The sequence below is a fragment of the Bos indicus genome, chromosome 20 (assembly GCF_029378745.1).
Source record: "Bos indicus isolate NIAB-ARS_2022 breed Sahiwal x Tharparkar chromosome 20, NIAB-ARS_B.indTharparkar_mat_pri_1.0, whole genome shotgun sequence".
Classification (NCBI taxonomy): Eukaryota; Metazoa; Chordata; class Mammalia; order Artiodactyla; family Bovidae; genus Bos; species Bos indicus.
This window is the reverse complement of record NC_091779.1, coordinates 13,975,058-13,997,511: the sequence shown is the minus strand read 5'-3', so window position 1 is coordinate 13,997,511 and position 22,454 is coordinate 13,975,058. Positions and strand designations below refer to the sequence as shown.

General features: G+C 35.4%; 1 protein-coding gene across 4 annotated transcripts in view; it reads right to left on the bottom strand.

The window, feature by feature from the left end:
* ADAMTS6 (ADAM metallopeptidase with thrombospondin type 1 motif 6) overlaps positions 1 to 22,454 on the bottom strand; it is a 302,396-nt gene that overhangs the window by 262,620 nt on the left and 17,322 nt on the right. For all 4 annotated transcript variants that reach the window (XR_011562416.1, XR_011562415.1, XR_011562417.1 and 1 more), the window contains exons 4-6: positions 16,355 to 16,566; positions 15,837 to 15,920; positions 15,188 to 15,333 (exon numbers count right to left, since the gene is read on the bottom strand). Coding sequence is in view for 1 of the 4 variants with exons in the window: in XM_070774612.1 (XP_070630713.1) it covers positions 15,188 to 15,333; positions 15,837 to 15,920; positions 16,355 to 16,566 (442 nt within the window). In the remaining 3 variants the exon portion in view is untranslated. The remainder of the gene's footprint in view (positions 1 to 15,187; positions 15,334 to 15,836; positions 15,921 to 16,354; positions 16,567 to 22,454) is intronic.

Sequence of the window (22,454 nt, the reverse complement as noted above, 5' to 3'; positions counted from 1 at the left end):
TTACCTGGCAGAAATCCAAAGGGATGCTCAGTCTATTCTGAATTGATCTTTGCAGGAACAGTAGGAAATCAAAGCTTTCTTTCTAACTAGAGAAGTATTATAACCAAGTACTTAAGAAAAAAATTGAGGAAGTTAAAAATTGTCATTGGAAGGAACAGAATCAGTGAGGAATAAAAATAAATTTATTATATACATATTATTATTTACCATCATTATTTACTGAATGAATAATCAGAATTAACCAACCCTAAGTAACAAGACAAAATTAAAATTAAATCATTAAATTCGATGTGTTTTTTTAAAAAAGTCAATAAATGGAAGGCTAATAATACATCTGACATAGAAAAAATACACAATAATTCTATTTAAATAATCAAGATTTTATAAACAAAATTATAAAATACTACAAACTATGCACTCCAATCATGTTTGATTTTATAGGCAGTATTTAAAGAAAGTAGACATTTTAATAACTGTTTACTCAATGATAGTTTCCATGAGGTCACAAAACTATACTTAATATTAACTTATCTCAAAGTTAACAAATTTGATCTATTCCATATACTTCATTATCAATATCACTTGAAGTGAAGTGAAAGTTGCTCAGTCATGTTTCACTGTTTACAACCCCATGGACTATACAGTCTCCAGGCCAGAATACTTTAGTGGGTAACTGTTCCCTTCTCCATGGGATCTTCCCAACCCAGGGATCAAACCCAGGTCTCCCACACTGCAGGTGGGTTCTTTACCAGCGAAGCCACTAGGAAAGCAATTATTATGATAGCTAACATCAGCTATCATTATCAATATTTGTTCTGTATTTCTGAAAGATTTAAATACATTATCTTTGCAAAAAGGAAGTGGAAAATTAAAAATTAACCATCTCTGGGACTTCCTTGGTGATCCAGTGTTTAAGAATCCACCTTGCAATGCAGGGGACATGGGTTCAATCCCTGGTGTGGGAACTAAGATCCCACATGCCTCAGGGCAACTAAACCCCTGTGACACAATGGAGAGCCAGCATGTGGCAACTACCAAAGAAAACAAACAAAAAAATTAACCACCTCTGAAAGGACTGAGACAAGAGGTTGAAAACTGGGACTGGTACAAAAATCTGTACACAAAAAATTAGGTATTTCTACAAGTGTAGAAAATAGTCCTAACCTCTAGTTTTGTTACCTGAAGAAACAAAAATAGAGAAGCTCAGTTTCAAGCATATTTTACTCAGTGGAGGGCAAAGGTAAAGTGTAAGGCTAAAAAAATAAGAATGTGCGTACATGGAACCTTTCCACCCCCTCACCCATCTTGCTTTCAGAACATGTGCAAATGGGCAGGAAACTCTTGGTTATTTTCTGGAGAAAAGGAATGATCTCAGGGAAAAGCCCCCAAAACACTGACACTTTTGCTCCCACACACAAAAAAAGTCAAACAACTTGAACTCACCTTATGGAACTCACTTTATGGAAGCCCTCCTCAACAAGCCCTACCCAATGTAAATAAGGTTCCCAATTAGCATTTTTTCAATATAAATAGACAGCTAAGGGTGCTCATGGAAAGACAAAGCACAAATAAGTGAGAAAAGAGTGAGTGTGCTTGTACCTATAGCAAATATTCTCATAGAAGCTAAACTCTTTACCACTTCTTTTACTTGCTAGTGTTTATTATTTGCATGTGCTGTTTCCTTTGCCTAAAACATATATATGCCCTTGTCATTTCCTCCTCCAGCAGGCTTCATCCTTCAGAATTTTTAAATCAAGTCACCTTATTAAAGAGACTTTTCATAGTTTATATATATATATCACATGCATTTCTTTGTTTACTTATTTATAATCTATTTCCCTCTGTAGAATATAAGCTGTGACCAGATTTTTATCTCAGTCACTGTGATCCCAATAATTTACGCACAGTAAACACTCCATAAATGCTGAATATATGTTAATGTTGTAGAATGTCTTAGTGAATGAATAAAAGCAGCTTTAAGATATTTCTTAGAAGAGATAACAATTTCTTTACACTTCAAGATTATTTTTAAATTGTTTATTTCTTTTTCCATTGCAGCCCTATAGAGCCCAATAAACATCTCTTCTTAGGTTTTGCTTTCTCAATTACCCTTTGTCATTAGTAAAATGGAAAAGTTTATTTTTTGAAGAAACTTTTGAAAAGTTACTGTATTATTTCAAGTGTTTCTTTTAGGCCCCTAAACTCATTCAGAATTTAAACCCAAAACTTCAGAAAAACGGACTGGTTGGCAGGATCCCCTGAATACATTATTTACCTTGACAAGAACCATAATTCATCTTCTTTCCTCTTAATAGTGTTTTTAAGTTTGTATATTTTGCTAATATAGCTCATGACATACATAAACTATGAGGAGGCAGGAACAAAGATATGAGAGATTAGCAAACAAAAAATATCAATTTAAAGCAAGGAAATAGAGGAAATGCCTGAAAATTCTGTAATAGCTAAATATATATTAATTTCCCAGTATCAAGTTATAATTTCTCAATATTAGTTCCCTAATTGGACCCCCATTCACTTTTTATGACAGGAAAAAATACTATAATTGCAATCCAGGGACAACCTGAAAAAAGAAAAGCTGCAGAAAGAGCAGGTTTAAAGGAAAGACTGGGAATCTGGTTTAGTTTGAGACACATGGAGATGTTAACTATGCAACTTGATAAAAAAAAAAAATACAGAGTTTAGGGGAGGGATCCAGCTGACAATGTATATTTAAATATAAGTGGTGCTTAAAACTGTATAGACATACTTAACCCTATAGATGGTACTTAAAATCATGAAAAAAAAAAAAAAAAAGATCACTAAATGTAAATGTAAGCTGAGAAGAGACTGTGAGAGAAATTGGTAAAAGACATAAACACTTTTTCTTATTCTAGAAAAACTTTTCAGAATTATTTCTATCAATATTTCTTTAACATAGGCCTATTATTAAGGTGCTGAGAATTTATGAAATGAGAAAGATATCACTTATAGGGATGCTGATTTTTGATAACTTTGGGGGGAGTGGATAAGAAAGATAAGGCGAATTTAGTAAATATTGTCCCAAAAGAATCCAGTGTAAAATTACCAAAAAAGACGAAGAACCCATCGTAAACTTCAAGTGGAGTTTTCCCCTTTTTAAGCCCCAAATCTCCTTTTTCTCTTTCTCCTTTACCCTTTTACATCACTCATCAAGAAGTCCTCATCTTCTAACACCAAAACTCAAGATTTTTGCCTGGCATCCAATTCTTCAGGATAACAAGAAAAAGGAAAGTGAAATGCTAATTCAAATGGTTCTAAAAAGCCTTTCTAAACTAGAGAGAAAAGAGGCATTGAATTTTTTTTCTACCCATTTTTCACTGCTTTGCATATATTAGCACTTAAGTCTCTCTCTCTCTCTCTCTCTCTCTCTCTCACTCACACACACACACACACACACACACAATCTATCCTCATACCCTTTCCAGGGACATATTTTGAATTTGCTCATGTCACTTTTCTGTTTAAATTTCTACAGTATCATCCATTATGTAAAGAAAATAGAAGCTAATTCTTTTTCTTCTCAAAACCTGATTGTATCTAATGTACAGTTAGTAACAGCTCCAAATTATTACTATGCCTTCCTACAAGGTACCAGCTACTTAAAAGGATAATATGAAAACATTATGAAGAATTTTGTCAATACACTCTAAATTTAGATGAAATATATTTCCTGAAAGACTGAAACTACCAAACCACATTGAATAAGATAGTCTTAATAGCCCCACATCTCAGGGACGTCTCTGGTGCTTCAGTGGTTAAGAATCCACCTTCCAATGCAGGGGACAAAGGCTTGATCCTTAGTCAGGGGACTAAGAGCTCAAATGCCTCAAAGAAAAGATTCCCATGTGTTGCAACTAAGAACAGATGCAGCCAAGTAAATAAATAAACAAATATATGTGCATTTTTTAAAAGCCCTATATCTCTGAAAGATTTGAATTGGTAGCTAAAAATTACCCCACAAAGAAAATTCCAGGACCAGAGAGCTTCATTTGTGAATTCTATAAAACATTTACAGCGAAACAATATTGATTCTGTGTGAGTTTTTTCCAGAAAATTGAAAAGGAAACAATGTTCTCTAACTCACACTGCGAGGTCAACATTACCCTCTTAATACCAAAACCAGATAAAGACATTATTAACAAACACTACAGGACAATATCCCTCAAACATGCATGTGTGCGTGCAAAGTCACTTCAGTTGTGTCCAACTCTTTGCAACACTATGGACTATAACCCGGCAGGCTCCTCTGTCCATGGGATTCTTCAGGCAAGAATACTAGAATGGGTTGCTGTTTTACCACTGAGCCACTTGGGAAGCCCATCTGTCATACCACGTGGGAAGCCCATTTTGCATATAGATGCAAAAAACTATAAATAAAATTTTGGTAAATCTTATCTAATGGTATACTAAAAAAATAACATACATCACAACCAAATTGGGCTTATCTCAGAAACTTAAGTTGATACAATGTTCTAAACCAATCAGTGCAATTCACTGTATTAAGCTAAAGAATGAAAAATCATATATATAATCATCTCAATAGATGCAGAAAAGGCATTTAACAAAATCCAATATCCATTCCTGATAAAAACTCTCAGAGAAGTAGGTATAGAAGAGAACTTTGCTAGCCTGACTGAAGGGCATTTACAATAACCCTACAACTAACATCACAATAATGAAAGATGAAAAACTTTCCCACTAAGATCAGGAAGGAACAAGACAATGATGTCTGCTTTTGCCACTGTGGAGAGACAGCAAACTAGCCAAGATGGCATGTTTAGGCTCTCACGCTCCATGTTTTGTAAATAATGACTATGTAACAGCTGAGACCATTTATAGCACTGAGCATAAGCCTCACAAGGTACTCCCTCGGACACAGGCTACTTCTGTTATATGGGCTCTACCTAAAAAGCGGCAGCATTACTGCTGCATCACGACTGTGTCCACTGGGTCAGCAACAAGAGAAGACAGCCTGTCTACTGACTGATATGGCTGCTCTGTCAGCCAGGAGAGAACACTGTTATGGCTGCTGTGTCAGCCAGAAGAGAATAAACGTGTCTGCAGTTCCTACAGCTCCTCGAATTTTCTTCGAGTCTCTCAGATCACGCCTTGCCTACCATAGGTTCAGCGACAGTGCACACAATGAGATACAGCAAGACAACTGGCACTGCAATACAGCCAGCTTTATTCCACACTGTACTGGAGAGGACAGTCAGTGAAGCAGGCAATAAAAAAATAATCTTTCATGATTAAGAGAAAAGTAAAAATATCTCTAATCTCAAAAATCATTATCATATTTGTAGAAAATACAACTGGAATCTTAAAAAAAAAAAAAAGAACCAAGCTACTTAAAGTAATAAGGGCTTCCCTTGTGGCTCAGCTGGTAAAGAATCTGCCTGCAATGCTGGAGACCTGGGTTCGATCCCTGGGTTGGAAAGATTCTCTGGAGAAGGGAATGGCTACCCACTCCAGTATTCTGGCCTGGAGAATTCCATGGACTGTCTAGTCTATGGGGTTGCAAAGAGTCGGACATGACTGAGCAACTTTCACTTAAAGCAATAAACTTAGCATGGTTACAAAAATCAACTGCATTTTAATATACTGAAAGTGAAAGTGAATATACTGGTGATGAACAATAAGTGGATTTTAAAAAACAGTATCATTTACAATAACATCAAAAAAGGACAAGAGGTGTGAAAACACTGAAAACCACAAAACATTCTTGAGAAATTAAAGACCTAAAGAAATGGAGAAATATACCCTGGCTATAAGTGGGAAGAAGTCTCATTATTAAGATATCACAAGGTCCAGCTCAAATCCAAGAGAAGCTGATTGCACAAAGTTATGAACATCAGGAGGCAGAGATAGCTGGGGACCATCTTAGAAGACTGCCTACCACGGGCACCAATATTAGTAAAGTATCTCCATATTAATTTTTGTTGAATACCCTTGTAATTCCTCTAAAAGTACTCTGGAACCAAACTACCTGGTTTACTTCTGGGTCTTCTAACTAATGTGTGAGCTTGCCAATCATTTAACTTCTCCATGCCTCAGCTTCCTCATCTATAAAATAGAGATAATGATAGAACCTATCTCATGCAGTTATTGAGAAGTTTAAATGATTAAATATAATTCTGTAAAGCACCAAGTATTTGGCACACAATAAAAAAGTGCATAAATACATCCATACAAACAACATAAAAATGTACTTACTATTAAAGTGTTGATTATAACATATCCTTCTTAGATTTAACTATTTAGTGATGCCCATTATAAATAAAACACAGTTTTAGGCAAGATGTATACAAAGACAATTTACTAAATTGCATGTTATTTAATCTTCATGGACTGAAGAAAAAGTATCTTCTTATTTTCATTTTTTAACCAAAGTTTAACAAGCAAACATACATAACGTCTGGGATGACCATAATCTTGTTTACCTGGTACTAGTTTGTGCCTATTATTTGGCCGAAACTGTCAATGGTACCCTCTTTTACTCTTAAAGTGTCCCAGATTGCACAAAAATTAGGGTCACACAAGTGTGTCATAATCCTCAAATCGAATGGAAACTGAACCTAGGTAAATACATCAACATAAGGGACAAACAAGCCAGGGATAAAGAAAAAAAGAAAAAGACCAAAAAAAAACAAACAAAACCTGAAAAAGGAAGAAGAAAGGTAGGCGGCAGGACAGCTAAGAGTGGTAGAGCCAGGGTGGTAAGAGAATAACATATACTTCAAATGTCAAAATAAAAAAATCAATATACCCACAACCTGAAATCAAGATTCCTTTTTTGCCTGTAAACACGGCATATTCTTAAAAGCTTAACAATACTTCATAAAAAATTTAACTGGCATTTCCTTAAGGATTAAAAAATCCATAAATGAATACCAAATAAATATTAAGGTACCACATTTAATTTCCCTTTCCTCTGTTTTTAATATATAATCAAAAAGTCGATATATAATTCTCAAAGTCTTTAATTTTTTTTTTAATTTATTTAAACCTGTATGCTACAGGCCAAGTTTTAGCAAGAAACCATTTTATAGCTATTTTTAATCTCCCACCTGAAAACATTAGTTGACTCTGGAAATTCTAATCCCTTTAAAACCCAGCAGCATCAAAGCAAATAGTCATGATCCCTTAAGAGGATAAATATGCTGATTTTAATTAAAGACTAAATTATGTCACTTGGTGTATAATTTTTGCATCTGTACTTTGAGTAGTATTTATATATCATGTGCCTTTCATTAATGAAAAATTGAAAAGAAAGTATATATTTTGAAGAAAAGCCTATTGACAGAGACACTTTTAAAAGAGCTGTACCTTGAATTTTCCAAGAATTTAAGATAATAGGAAAAAAGTCCTGGTGTGTGCTACTATCAGATGAACCTTGAAAACACTATGCAAAGTAAAAGAGTTATTCAGTCGCTCAGCTGTGTCCAACACTTTGCAACCCCATGAACTGTAGCCTGCCAGGCTCCTCAGTCCATGGAATTTTCCAGGCAAGAATACTGAAGTGGGTTGCCACTTCCTACTCCAGGTGATCTTCCCAACCCAATTTTCAAACCTGCGTCTCCTGCTTTGGCAGGTGGATTCCAGTAACTGTGGTTATTTATTTTAAAAAGCAAAAATACTGAATGGTATGACCAGGCTTATTATGCTAGTTTAAAAATAGGCCAAGTACTAGCACTGCATTCTCCTCACGCTAACAATGGTAATTTAAAATAGTGAATATTAAACATGTGGGCTCCATAGCTAACCCACAGAATTTCCACCCCAAATGTTAATGTCTGTGTATCAAATGTCCACTCTGTGTGTACTATGAAAGTTTTATTTATGCCAGTCACAAAAGACTATACACTGTCAGTTCAGTTCAGTCACTCAGTAGTGTCCAACTCTTTGTGACTCCACGGACTGCAGTACATCTAGCCTCCCTGTCCATCACCAACTCCCGGAGCTTGTTCAAACTCATGTCCGTTGAGTCAGTGATGCTATCCAACGATCTCATCCTGTTGTCCCCTTCTTTTCCTGCCTTCAATCTTTCCCAGCATCAGGGTCTTTTCCAATGAGTCAGTTCTTCTAATCAGGTGGCCAATGGATTGGAGCTTCAGCTTCAGCATCAGTCCTTCAAATGAATATTCAGGACTAATTTCCTTTAGGATGGACCGGTTGGATCTCCTTGCAGTTCAAGGGACTCTCAAGAGTCTTCTCCAACAGCACAATTCAAACACATCAATTCTTCAGCACCCAGCTTTCTTTATAGTCCAACTCTCACAACCATACATGACTACTAGAAAACCATAGCGGACCTTTGTTGGCAAAGTAATCTCTCTGCTTTTTAATATGCTGTCTAGGTTGGTCATAACTTTTCTTCCTAGGAGCAAGCATCTTTTAATTTCATAGCTGCAGTCACCATCTATACTATACACTGTATGATTCCCTTTATATGAAAAGTTTATAATAAACAAAGCTGAAGTAAATTACCACTTGCCTCAGGCTGGAGCTTGGGTGGGGAGGATGAAGGGAATGGGGAAAATGTTCTAAAATTATGTGATGGTTGTACAACCCTGTGAATATACTAAGACTACTGAATCATATACTTTAAATGGGTAAACTATATGGTCTATGAAGTACTATTTCAATAAAGCCGTTACCAAAAGGGAAGTACTTAGATTATAATACCTATTCAAAATATATACCGTTATATAATATCTTACAGATGCAAAATATGATTCTGATGCATGTTTAGGGGAGAAAACTATGAAATATATGCATTAGTCATGTTAATTTGCCCAAAACAATGATGCAAGTACACTTATGTCACTAAATTTTCTACTTATTTTCAGACTATAAACAAATTTCTTGCATGTCTTTGACTCAAGATAAATTTAAAAATTGACTTGACTTTAAATTTATGGTGGATATTTCCTGACTTCATGTAGAAATATAAATAATTTTTTAAAAATTTGTCAAATTGTAGAGTTTTACTCCTAAATAACATTAATTAACAATTTTTTGATACCAATAAGGATTATCTAAAATTTTTGTAGCAAGTGTAACATTTTAAGTGTACACACAGTTCTATGTTATCTTCTTAAATTCTGTTTCTAGAGTATCAGGCGCAAACTATTAATCACTTCTTGAACTAATTATATCATGTCATACTCAATTATTTTGAAAGAGTTAATAAACATCAGGTTGATTTAGATGAGCACTAATAACTGTCAGATAATCCAAACAGATCTAGCCTACAGAAGCAAGCTATTTAAGTTACTACTATTTTAACTAAAAACAGATCACAAAAATGGAAGGTAAGTTTCAATAATCTACCATTATTCAAAAAAGCACCACATGGTTATATTTTGACAAATTTATACATGATGGCACTAACTCTGGTATTCAAAACTAAAATGTCAGGTAGTTGATATACCATAGAGAAGTAATCAATGCAAGTATATCAGTTCAGAAAGTGACATGAAACTGCTCTTTGATGGGGCATAATATTAAGATTGAATAAAGCAAGGAGAGTAATATCAGCAAGATGGTGAAGTAGGAAATATCAACCTTCATCACCCAACAGAAAACAATTAGATAGCAATCCACAAATGAAAATGGTCCTGAAAGGGCTTGAGTCTAAGTCCAATTAAGAAACTATAGTAACATGTCTTGATGGTGGCTCAGACAGTAAAGCATCTGCCTGCAATGTGGGAGACCCAGGTTAGATTCCTGGGTTGGGAAGATCCCCTGGAGAAGGAAATGGCAATCCACTCCAGCACTCTTGCCTGGAAAATCCCATGGACAGAGAAGCCTGATAGGCTACAGTCCGCGGGGTCGCAAAGAGTCGGACCCGACTGAGCGACTTCACTTTCTTTCACCTTCACAGTAACCTTAATAGGGCAAAAAATAAAGGGTAACTGCATAGAAAGGGGAGAAGGCAATGGCACCTCACTCCAGTACTACTGCCTGGAAAATCCCATGGATGGAGGAGCCTGGTAGGCTGCAGTCCATGGGGTCGCCAAGAGTTGGACATAACTGAGCGAGTTCACTTTCACTTTTCACTTTCATGCATTGGAGAAGGAAATGGCAACCCACTCCAGTGTTCTTGCCTGGAAATTCCCAGGGACAGGGGAGCCTGGTGGGCTGCCGTCTATGTGGTCACACAGAGTCGGATATGACTGAAGCGACTTAGCAGCAACAGCAGCAGCATAGAAAGGATCACTGGGGAGATCAGCTTACTGAAGATGTCTAAAGGCAACTAGGAACAAAGAGGAAAGGTGGAAACTATCAGCCACAAGACTGAAGAGCCCTCACAACAGCTGCTCTCGAAGAGACTGGCAGTTTTTACCATCCAAGTAATTAAGTTATTGCTGTCACAGATCTTGGGGAAGGAGATGTCACTGTGCTTACCCCAAGTAAGAGTCACTATTATTCTGGCCTGGGAAAAGAACTTCCAGCTCTCCCCGACCCTGAGCATATCCCAGACACTACAGCGTCTAGTTGCTCTCCTTGTTCCCATATGCCAGACCTGGATCTAGGGCCACTTTGTGGTACCCATGCACCAGACTCCAGGTCTGCCACTGGTGCACATATGACCACATCTTAAGACTTGGAGGCACTGTCACTTCCAGCTAGCCAGCACCTGGACCCAAATGCCATCACTGCTCTCTAAGTGCCATGCTTCAGACTCCATCTACATGGCTAATTCACACACATCTACAACTCTATATCACTGCTGTTGTGGTATAGCCAGCACACCAACCCCAGAGCCGCTGTCACTCTGCAAGCACTATCTTTCCAGTCCCCAGCTCTATGACTGGTCCACAGGTGCCCACACATCAGACACCAGCACTGGTGTAGGCTCTTCCAAGCCAGACCCAGTACCAAGAGGAATCCCTTGCACAATGATATGCCCTGTGAGAGAAAAAGAGATCAGCTGGTCTCCAGCAGCCTTTGTTGCTGCTGCAGGGGTCTTGACCATTGGGGACTCCTGCAATCTTCACCAATGCTAACCTCAACTGATGAAGCTGCATGAAGACTACACTGCTGGGCCTTCTCCAGAGCTAGAAATGATTTAGCTTTAAGGATACCTACAGACTGAAAGCGAAGGGAAGAAAAAACATATAAAAGATATTTCATGTAAAGAGAAAAGATAAACTCAGACAAAACACTTTTTAAGTCAGAAGCTAAAAAAGAGACAAAGAAGGTCATGATATAATGATAAAGGGATCAATTCATCAAGAGCATTTAACTGGAAATATATACGTACTCCAAAATCAGAGGACCTTAACATATTAAGCAAATATTGGAAGATCAGAAGGCAGAAATAGGCAGCAATGCAATACTAGTAGGAATTTTAATATCTCACTTTCAACAATGGAGATATATATATATATCCACAAATATATATATCAGCTCATAATGTATATGTATGTCAAATCACCACATTGTACACTTTAGATATACGTAATTTTGCTTGTCAATTATACCTCAATTTTTCTTGTTCCTTTTTGGACATGCTTCACGGCTTGTGGAATCTTAGTTCTTTCACAAGGGATTGAACCAAGGCCCTGGCAGTGAAAAGACCAAAACCTAACCACTGGTGCACGCATGCTAAGTTGCTTCAGTCATGTTTGACAATTTGTGATCTATACATGATATTCTCTAGGCAACAATACTGGAGTGGGTTGCCATGCCCTCCTCCAGGGGATCTTCCCAACCCATGGATCAAACCCGCATCTCCTGCGTCTCCTACATTGGCAGGCAGGTTCTTTATCACTAGTATTATCGGGAAGCCCCGCTAACCACTAGACAGCCAAGGAATTCTCAGCTTCAGTTTTTTTTTAAAAAATGTTAGCTAAAGCTAGTTGAGGTATAACAACTTTCACTATATATTATATATACACATATGCTTACACACACAAAAATGTATATGAACATTTTAAAATATATGTACATATTAATCATTTTTAATATGCTCTTTCAGTTCAGTTCAGTTCAGTGGCTCACTGGTGTCCAACTCTTTGCAATCCCATGAATTTGCAGCACACCAGGCCTCCCTGTCCATCACCAACTCCCAAAGTTCACTCAGACTCACGTCCATTGAGTCGGTGATGCCATCCAGCCATCTAATTAATTCAATACTGCTGATACCAGATAAAACAACAAAATTTCATTTTTCAATTTTTTTTCTGTCTGCTTATGGTAGTCTGAGAGCTTTGTACAGTGCCTTGCTTTAAATTTATATCAGTAAAATATCATTTGATAAGAGGAGATAACATTTTTAGTTTTTATACTTTTTTCCAAAAGTAACTATTATACCTGTATAACTAGGTTCCAAATGTTTTTCTGATTAAAACATTTAAATCCCTAGAACAAAATTGAATTCTCGATGAACACATTATACATTCTCCCTAGTGAGCTGATATTTCGAGCAAGCATAAATCACGATCTTACCTCCAAATGGTGGAATCACAATCTTGAACATGTCAACAAATGAGTTACATGAAGCAATTTTCAAAGTTAATATAAAATCATCTATGGAAGTGTCATAATTACTTTTAATAAAAGTGGTACTATGATATAAACATATATTCAATTTCACAAATCAAAAATATACAAGAAAGAGTCAAGAATTGGTAAAACTTCCAACCAATAAAAACCTAAATAATATTCAGAAACTCATTTATATAAGCCACTCTGTGGCCCTAATAAAGATAATTACAGATTTTTAATTAAGGTGAAAGTTATTTTGAGACCTTAGTAACAAATCAAAAAGGTATTCTATGCAGTCCTAAAGGGCATTTTCCTAACCTCCATTATGAAATCAATCTAAAATGATATGATATATGAATTCTTTGTAGTATTGACCTTTAAAGTCCTGAGATCATTTTTAGTGCTTTTTGAACATTAGGAGGAAAATTTTAAAAGAAAATTTTGTGTTCAAATCTCAGACATCAAACAGGCACTCAAAGTAGCTTATAGAAGCAAAGAAGAGTTCTGCAGAGGATCGCAAAAATATCTGGGCCAATTCAGAGTAATAAATCACACAGTTGAATGCTGTAGCCAGTGTAAAGATAGGGTGGCTAACTGCCCAGATGTATTTTCCTACTTGAACACTTATAATTTTGCACTCTTAGTATAACTCCTGTCATTTGATGGAAAAGTTAAAAATCCAAGAATTCCTTGGCAGTTCAGTGGTTAGGACTTTGTCCTTTCACTGTGGAGGGGCCAAGGTTCAACCCTCTGGTAGGGGAACTAAGATCCTGCAAGCCATGCAGTGTGGCACAGTCAAGTAAATAAATAAATAGATTTTTCAAAATGCTGAAAACCCAGCACAGATACAATAACAAAAATATGAATCATCAGGAGCTTTTTGGGGAGAGGTAGCATTTTATAAATATAAGTACTATGAGTACAGATACCAATGCAAGTATCTGTGATCATTCTGCTAAACATAGATATATTCCTCCTCTAGTGATTTCATAGAAACTAATCATATCATATATACCTTTATATAAAAGTTTATATATTTGCACAATTCCTAGTATATTTTTAACTCTTCAAATATATTTGGGAATCATACCAGACCATAAGACTCTGAAGAATTGAAGAATTTATCAGCCTGATGAGTCAACATATATGAACAAAGAACTTTAAAATGTTGGTTTTATTCAGCAAGCATATCATAAAAGAATTTTTTGGTTTACAATGTGAGGTAGATGAAGTCAATTGTAAGCATAAAAAAAGGTGAAATCAGAAACTTGACAACTCTATTAACAGGCATATTTTTCAAAAAACTAAAGTCAGAGAAGGCAATGGCACCCCACTCCAGTACTCTTGCCTGGAAAATCCCATGGATGGAGGAGCCTGGTAGGCTGCAGTCCATGGGGTAGCTAAGAGTCGGATACGACTGAGCGACTTCACTTTCACTTTTCACTTTCATGCATTAGAGAAGGAAATGGCAACCCACTCCAGTGTTCTTGCCTGGAGAATCCCAAGGACTGGGGAGCCTGGTAGGCTGCCGTCTGTGGGGTCGCACAGAGTTGGACATGACTGAAGTGACTTAGCAGCAGCAGCAAAGTCACATTATCATACTGGGCCTCACAGTTCTGATCCTACATACTTCTTACCACCCACCTAGAGAGTCTAATGTGGAGTCTGTGGACATACCACAGATGATGTTTATGTTAAATACAGCCTTGCAAATTAAAAAAAAAAAAGTAATTCACTTGCCAAGATAGAATAATGCTTCCATTTTGCTTATTTGTCTATTTGTTATAACTTGTTTTGTTTTCATTTTTAAATACTAATAAGAGATCAAAGAAAAGCATCTTTAGTTGATTTAAGTATGGTTCTAACCAACCATAATCAAAGTATTACAAAACTAAGACAGACAGCCAAGTATAAACAAAGATAGGATCCTGGACTTGAGCCCTTCTCTTTTACTTAAATATTTTGAACTGGTTTCCTCGTTTCTTACATGAGAAAAATAATAACAATATCTACTTCACAGAATTTTTGTTGAAGACTAAGCAATAACGTGGATCTGAATATAGGTTTATAAAACTGGAAAGAAATATATGAATTCATTATCATCAAGTAATAATTCTGCCTGAAAGACAAGCAACTCAACATACAGTATAGCAAATATGCTTCTTTATGTATCTCTTAATTAAAATGTTCAATTAAATAAGGATTCATCTAAATATACTGCGTAACTACTGATGTCTTCCCTTTTAACAATCTGGAGGTAAGAATAATTAGTATATTTTATAAACAAGAGTAATGACCCACTTTTATGTTTAAGACAGATTTTTCTCATACTTTTCAATTTTGCTTTAGCAAGTATTTTGTTCAATTAACAAAATATGTATGCGTTTCCAGTTAAACTTTATGAACAGACCTTAATAGAAGAAAGATATTTACTAAATTTCTAAGTCAACTCTAAATCTTTTCTTTTCTCTTATTTGGTTCATTTAATGCAAACACAATAACAGTGTAATATATTCTTTCTCAGTGGTAAATAATAAAGCCACCATTTTGCTTTCTCTACACTCATTACCTGAATGAGGCTTTAGACAGAACCAAATATAGTTACAATATCAAACACAACAATCAAAGGTAAAATACTTTCAACAAACCATACCTAGTAATAAGAACTGCATTATCGTGGTGGGCAATCCCATTTTCTGGAATGGTGTTTCCATCACTTTGGTGGGAGAGAATGGATTTCTGCCATTTACAGAAGCTATCGAGGGACTTGTCTGCATGGTGGTTTATCTCCAAGTTTGGCTGCAATACAACATGCATACCAGAAATGTTCCAAACAAATTACTAAGGTCAGTTGTTAAAACTTTTGAAGACTAAAGTGGGACTATAATTAGACATAGTGGTTTCTAGGAATAACCTCTTGCCAATTTTCATCTCTGTCATATCTGGCCTAGAATTAATTTAATGTATTATTGAACAGCTATTCTTTCCAGTTTCAACTTTAAAGATAATGTGAATATATGTGATTATCAGCCTACAAAACCAACCAAAACCACTCTTATAAGGTCTGCCATGCAAATGCTCATCTTTATACTGAAACATATAGCTCACACACACATATATACATCTTGTACATAAGAGGTATACTCTTGTAAACTATTTCAAATTTGCTTAAAATATTAAGTGCTTAGAGCTGTAAGTCATATTCAGCTAGAACTTTCTAAGAGTAGCAATAATAAAGTATACTTTTTAATATGTCTACACTCTGTTAAGAGTTTTAGACTTATAAACTAACTCATTCTTACCTGATCTTCTGTGAGAACAATTAAACGTGCCACTATAATATTCACAACGTTTCCTAGGCTGGAATCACGGTAAAGTTTGGCAACCTGACCTCCAGAAAATAAGAAAAGACACAAAGTCAGACAAAAATCACAAAGTGATTGTTCAATTTTTTAGAGTGGTAGAACAATTTTTCATCAAATTAACCACTGTGTGTATAAAAAGGTATTCTTTTATCTCATGTCACTTAGAATTCTACCCTCAAGATATCTTAGTAAAAGGTTTGTTATACAAATCTACTTTAAGAAAAATTTTCTTCTAAAGATGAACTACAACATAGTAATTAAGAGGGTGAGTCAATCTAAATGAACAATAAAGTAACCTTCAAATTTATCTTCCATAGAACTGAAACACTAATAGATCAATTCTAACTTTCGATGAGCTAGTTCTCAAAATTATTTCGCAATAAAAATCCATGACCTTAGTCAAAAATCACAACAAATTATTAAGTTAAAAAATTATATAGAGGGATCAAACTTACAATATTCATCACACTCAAAATGTAATGTTCAATGTCTTTGCGGCCATGGTAGCCCACCATCATTTTGTCTGCCACTACTAGTGTCTCCACAAACCGCTCAATGCTTACTGATCTCTTCTGTCTCTGGTGGATATGTGTGCCATTAATTGGTAGTGAAGAAGGAAAAGCAGATGTGTCATTCAACCACCAAGGTTTGCCACTTCTTAGGAGGTCTACAATAAAAACAATTACATAGTTCACATAGGTTAACTAATTTAACCTACTTATTAACCTACTTTCATGCAGACATGCTTCTCAAACTCTCTAACATATTAAGATTTTTCAAAGTGAGGGAAGGGGATGAGGAAATGCAGTAATGAAAAAATTAAACTCTTCAAATTTTTCAAAATAATCTTACCTGAAAAAATTAATAACATTAAACTGTTGAACAAAATAAATCTAATAGTTAACTTTAAAAAAGGAATCTTCAAATAATCAGTTCACATTTTTCCAGTGAATGATTATGTCATAATACTTTTAAATTTAAAATCTATACTTTAAACCGTCATTTCAAGTTGTTTAAAAAGCAACTATTAAGCATTAACTTTCTGAACAGCCTAAGACACTTCTGATGAAGAATATTAATATTGCAAAAATCTATTTCTAAAATGCTTTGCAAGAATTTATTTTAAAATAAGATGCTTTTATTAAACTATTTTATTAGAGCAATTTTACTGCTCTAGATAAAGACCCTGACTCAATGGACATGAGTTTGAGCAAACTCAGGGAGACAGTGAAGGACAGGGAAGCCTGGTGTGCTGCAGTTCATGGGGTTGCAAAGAGTCAGACATGACTTACTGACTGAACAACAACAACAAACGCTCTAGAAATCTCAGTTCTAAAAAGATATGAATTATCTTTTCCATTTAGTTTCACAGTCTAGAACTCTTTATCCTGACAAAGTATCCAATAAATTCCTTTTCCAAACTCTAGAGGTAAATGGGATTAGAATCAGAGTTGAAAGACAATGATTCCAGCATCACTCACTTTAAACCAGATTTCAGTGTGGATTGTAGCTTTTCTTTTGATTTCTAGATATTTGGTCCTTCAGCACAGAGGAAACTTTTCAGTACTATGGCATTTGTAAACATTTGCCTAACTTATATTCATCTTCATTTAGTAAACTTGAGCAAGTACAGATCCATTGTACACATTTTCTTTTTTTTTTAAGGGAAAACTTTTAACTATAGATTCATTCTTTTTTTTTATTATTTTGGCTGTGCTGGGTCTTCACTGAGGCTTTAGTTGCCTCACAGCATGTGAAATCTTAGTTCCCCGACCAGGGATTAAACCTGTGTCCCCTGCTTTAGAAACGCAGATTCTTAACAGCTGGACCACCAGGGAAGTACCTATATGCCCCACTTTTCGATCGTCAGACTGAACAGGAAATCCTTCTAACCATCACTTATTCAAAAATTCAGTGAGGAAAAATTAGAGTACTCTATATAATTTACTTGATAAAAAGTAGCGGCATTACTCTCTGTTTTCAGCTTTTCCCTTTTTCAAAGGGACGTTGAGAGAAGTTATAAATTTTAAGAAATAAGAGAAATAACCACAGGAAGCATCAGTCAAATACTCTGAAACTCAAATAAATTAAATGAGTGTCTATTCCTAGGTCAAAAGGTCAAGAAAGACAGAAACATTCTACTTCTCAATTCAACAGCATATCCCCAAGACAGTCAGTAAGTATTCCTCTATGTCCATCGTGGCAGACACTCTTAAGGTAGTTCCCATAACCTCCTGTGTCCTCCTCTCCTTCCTTGAGTATGAGCTGGAACTGTGACTAGCTTCTAACAGAAACATGTGTATGCCTACATAGCTATATTATAAAATATTGTAGCATCTCTCTTACTACAGTTGTTCCTGTGCTGACTTACAGGAAGGAACCAACCAAGTTGGTAAACTGTACACGCTGAGGCACTGCAGGTGGACTCTGGCAGACAACAAGCCAAAACTAAAGCTTTCAGTCTTGTAACAGCAAGGAACTGAATGCTGCCAATAACTATGGGAGTGAGGAAGTGAATTCTTCCCCAGTAAAAACTCTGGATGAGAACCCAGCCCTGGTTGAGGCTAAATAAATAACCTATCCATACACAAACTTCTGGTCCACAGAAAATGCAAGATAATAAATGTATATTGCTTAAGCCACTGGGTTTGTGGTAATATCGATATGAGACAGCCAAAATATTTTCTGCATTAATATTACTTCCAATTTCTCTTGCTCAGTCTTTTATGATCATGAAACCACTCATACATTCAAATCATGCTTAGTTTTCTTCTTCCTCTGGCTGGACAGCTTAAAGGTCTAAATACAGGACAGAACTTCCATTATTTTTATCATTTTCACTTCTCATTCAATTTCTCCTTATTTTTATTTAAAGTATTATATAAAGAATTAGACATAATTAGGCGAAATAAACATTAGCAATAGTGTTTCTCATTTTATAGCGTTTAGTATAAGGTAACTGTTGTTATTATCATTTTCACAGCTTTCAGCTTTTAGGATTTTTAAATGTTAAGTTTGCTTGGCTACTGCTCCATCAGTAATATATATTCATAATGTCCTTGATCGATGTTCATAAATGAAAAAATGTAATCCTTATACTCAAAAGATTTGTAGTCTGATAAATACATGTAATAAACATGCATGTATTCTGAGTAAAATTTAAAGATTAAAGTGTCTCCCATGTGATTAGATCATTACAAAACATTATCTACATTTTACAATTGTCAATTGACTGCTTAACATTAAGTTTAATGATCTGTAATTAACATCCTTTTTAATGTGAAGTAGAATACACAACTGACTTGTTTTGTTTCAAAACAGAGATAAGTAGTTTTTCAAATGATACTCATTACATGTGGCTTGCTCAGTTTAATCTTGGATTGAGTATAGAATGTTAAAAAAAACATTCTTCCACAAACGTATATTGCACAATGAAGAACTTTACCCCCAAAGCCAAATACATAGATCTCTTCGTCATCTAAAATAGAATTTTAAGTTTTTGATCAATATTAAACATTTTTAATATATACAGCCATGCAAAATTATCTCATTGATCTGCTTTATTTTTCATTACTCACTACTTCTTGATGGTTGGCCATGTAGTTATTTGTTTATTTAAATGCTTGTTTAGTAACTGTCTGTCCTCACTGGGTTTCCCTGGTGGCTCAGATGGTAAAGAATCTGCCTGCAATACAGGAGACCTAGCTTTGAATCCTGGGTGGAGGAGATCCTCTGGAGAAGGAAATGGCAACCCACTCCAGTATTCTTGCCTGGAGAATTACATGGACAAAGAGCCTGGTGCGCTACAGTCCACAGAGTGGCAAAGAGTCGGACACAACTGAGTAACACTCTCCTCACTAGAATGTAAGGTTCCAGGAAGTACGAACTTTTTCTGCTTTATTTGTTGCTGCATCCCAGCACTGAGAATAGTCTTGTGCATGTATGCCAGATGAATATTTATTTAATATTATATATAAGTAGATAATGCAGGTATAAAGACATGTCTGTATGAATAGATTATAAGAACATTCAGTTATCTCTGGGTAGTGGTAAAACAGCAACTTCTTTTTTTTTCTTTTCATGCTGTATTTTCTAAAATTTCTACAAAGAACAGACATTTCTTTCATAAAAAGTTTCCTTTTTAATTTTTAAAAATTTAATACAGTTCAAATTAATGTGTGTGGTTCATTTTAGCTCCTTCACTGTCAAACCTAGGGGCAAGGACTGCTTCTTCGCTTTCTCTTTGTCTGTGAAGATGAAGGTATAAAGGTATCTGCTACATCGAACTTTAAACTTTGCATTATCCTTATTTTTCTTGATCTTGACAGATCTGGTGTCCCTTCACCTGGCTGTGAGCAGAAAGTCCTTGATTTCTAAATTTGGTGAGACATGGTGACGAAGTGCAGGGAGCAGGGCCACTCTGAGCTCCTTTTGAGCTCCATCAGAAGTTTTTTAATCAACAGTAAATCTAACTATAATGGGAAAATTCATATTTTAATTTGAGGTAAATACACCCACTGTCAACAGTTTTTATATATATTAATATAAACTTGAGTTCCTGATAACAGGCAGTGTATACCTGTAAATGCATATCTCACTTTACTATACTGAACTATACCATAGTATCAAAATTAAAATCAGTAGTTCTTAACCAGACATTTCTCAAACTTATTAAATATAAAATTCTTTTTTCCCCAATAATATCTAGTGACATATTCATGGAATTTAGGGAACTACTAGTACTACTATACTCCCACTACTGGGATGCCAGTGGGAAGGTGTGTAAGCCAGAATTAGGAGACAACCTGACAAAAGACAGAAATGGACAAACCTGGAGATAGGAAGACTAGATGGAAATTACAATGGTCTAAGCAAGAGATAATGAGGGTTCAAACTAAATGGACCAGTGTTAGAGGTAGCAGAAATGGCTAATGAAAGGATGCATTAAAAGCAAAGACCATTTAGGAAACAATTTCCGTAATCTAGGGAAAGAGATTGTACAATATAAAAATCTTCTTACAAGAGGACAGAATTTTATGACGGTGATAAAAATAGAATTGCCTGATTCATGTCTAAACCATTGAAAAATAATAATCTTCCTGGTAAACACCAATTAGTAACAAAATAGGCACTGTAAAAGTCGATAATTTGAATCTCAAATAGTTAAGAGATACTTTTCAGAATATGAAATCTTTAAATGTTTTTGCAAAGGTTATCTTTACAATCATGATGTGGAGAATGTCATGTTAAGGAAAAAATGGTGGGAAAATTATATCACAATAAACAGCTAAATATTTGAATCCTGCTTTTTAAAGAATTTATATAAGGTTGTCACTTCTAGCCTAAATTTTGTTAACTATAAGATAAATAAACGATTTCCATACTGTTTAGTTTCATTATTCAATCCAAAGACAAATCAAACTTTTTAAAATTATTTACTATGATGTTCTATTTCATCTCTCAGGTAGATTCACTTTAAGTGATCTTTTTTAGGACCAATTATTCTTCACCAGTAAGAATCTCCCACAATTAAAAGCCTCAGAAATCACTCAGGAAGAGAGCATGGAGAATGAGAACAGTAAGCTGAGGAAAGAACTCCAAAGAAAACTTGTACTTGAAACAGAAGAAAAAGAGCCTATGAAGGATACAGAGAAGAAACAGGGTTATACATTCACTAATTCACAAGGTAAACTATTCCACTTTTACAAATCTACCTGTTGAACACATTCCACATTTTACTAAATTTACTGGTTGGTGAACTCTTCTTTGTTTTAAGCTGAAAGCTGTCTCTGAAATACTCTGCTCCTACTTCTAGCTACCAGAACCACATGGAATAAATCTACTTTTTTTTTTAATATAGTGTCTCAAAGGTCATCCCAGTAATAATGATGGCTGCTGCCACTGGACTGAGTAACTAATGTTTGCTGAGAGGAGTACTCAGAAGGTTGGATAATTTGTCCACAAATATGCCACAGCCCGTGTTCTTTCTACTATATTATACTATATCCTCTATTTCTCTAAGTTCCTAATCTTTAGACTAAACAGCCTCCTAACTCCTTACCTCTAATCTTTCTCTTCTGCCCAATTCAGTCTCCATAAGGCTGCCAGAGTAAGCTTTTTAAAACCCAAATCTAATCATCTGATTTTCACTGAACCTTTCAGTGGGATAGCACTACACTTAAGATAAACAAACTCTTCAACAAAGTTTACAAGCCCTTTGTGACCAGGCCACTTCTTACAGTTTCACCTCTCACAACCACTCACCCCAAACCACTATGAATCTCACCCCTTCTCTCCAATCCATATTCTAATATCCAGTTACATCAACTGTCAGTTTCAGGAATGTGATGTCTTCTCTTTCGGTTCAGAACCTTTGTAAATGTTATTCCTTTTATATAGAACACTCTACCCATTACTCCCTCAGCTTAAAATTCATTTCCTCCATGAAGCCTTTTTTGACCAGTGAAGTCTAGGTTTGTTGTCTCTCTTATGTATCTCCATATTACCTGAACTAACATTATCTTTGAATACTACCGTTAAGTCTCTTCAAGTTTT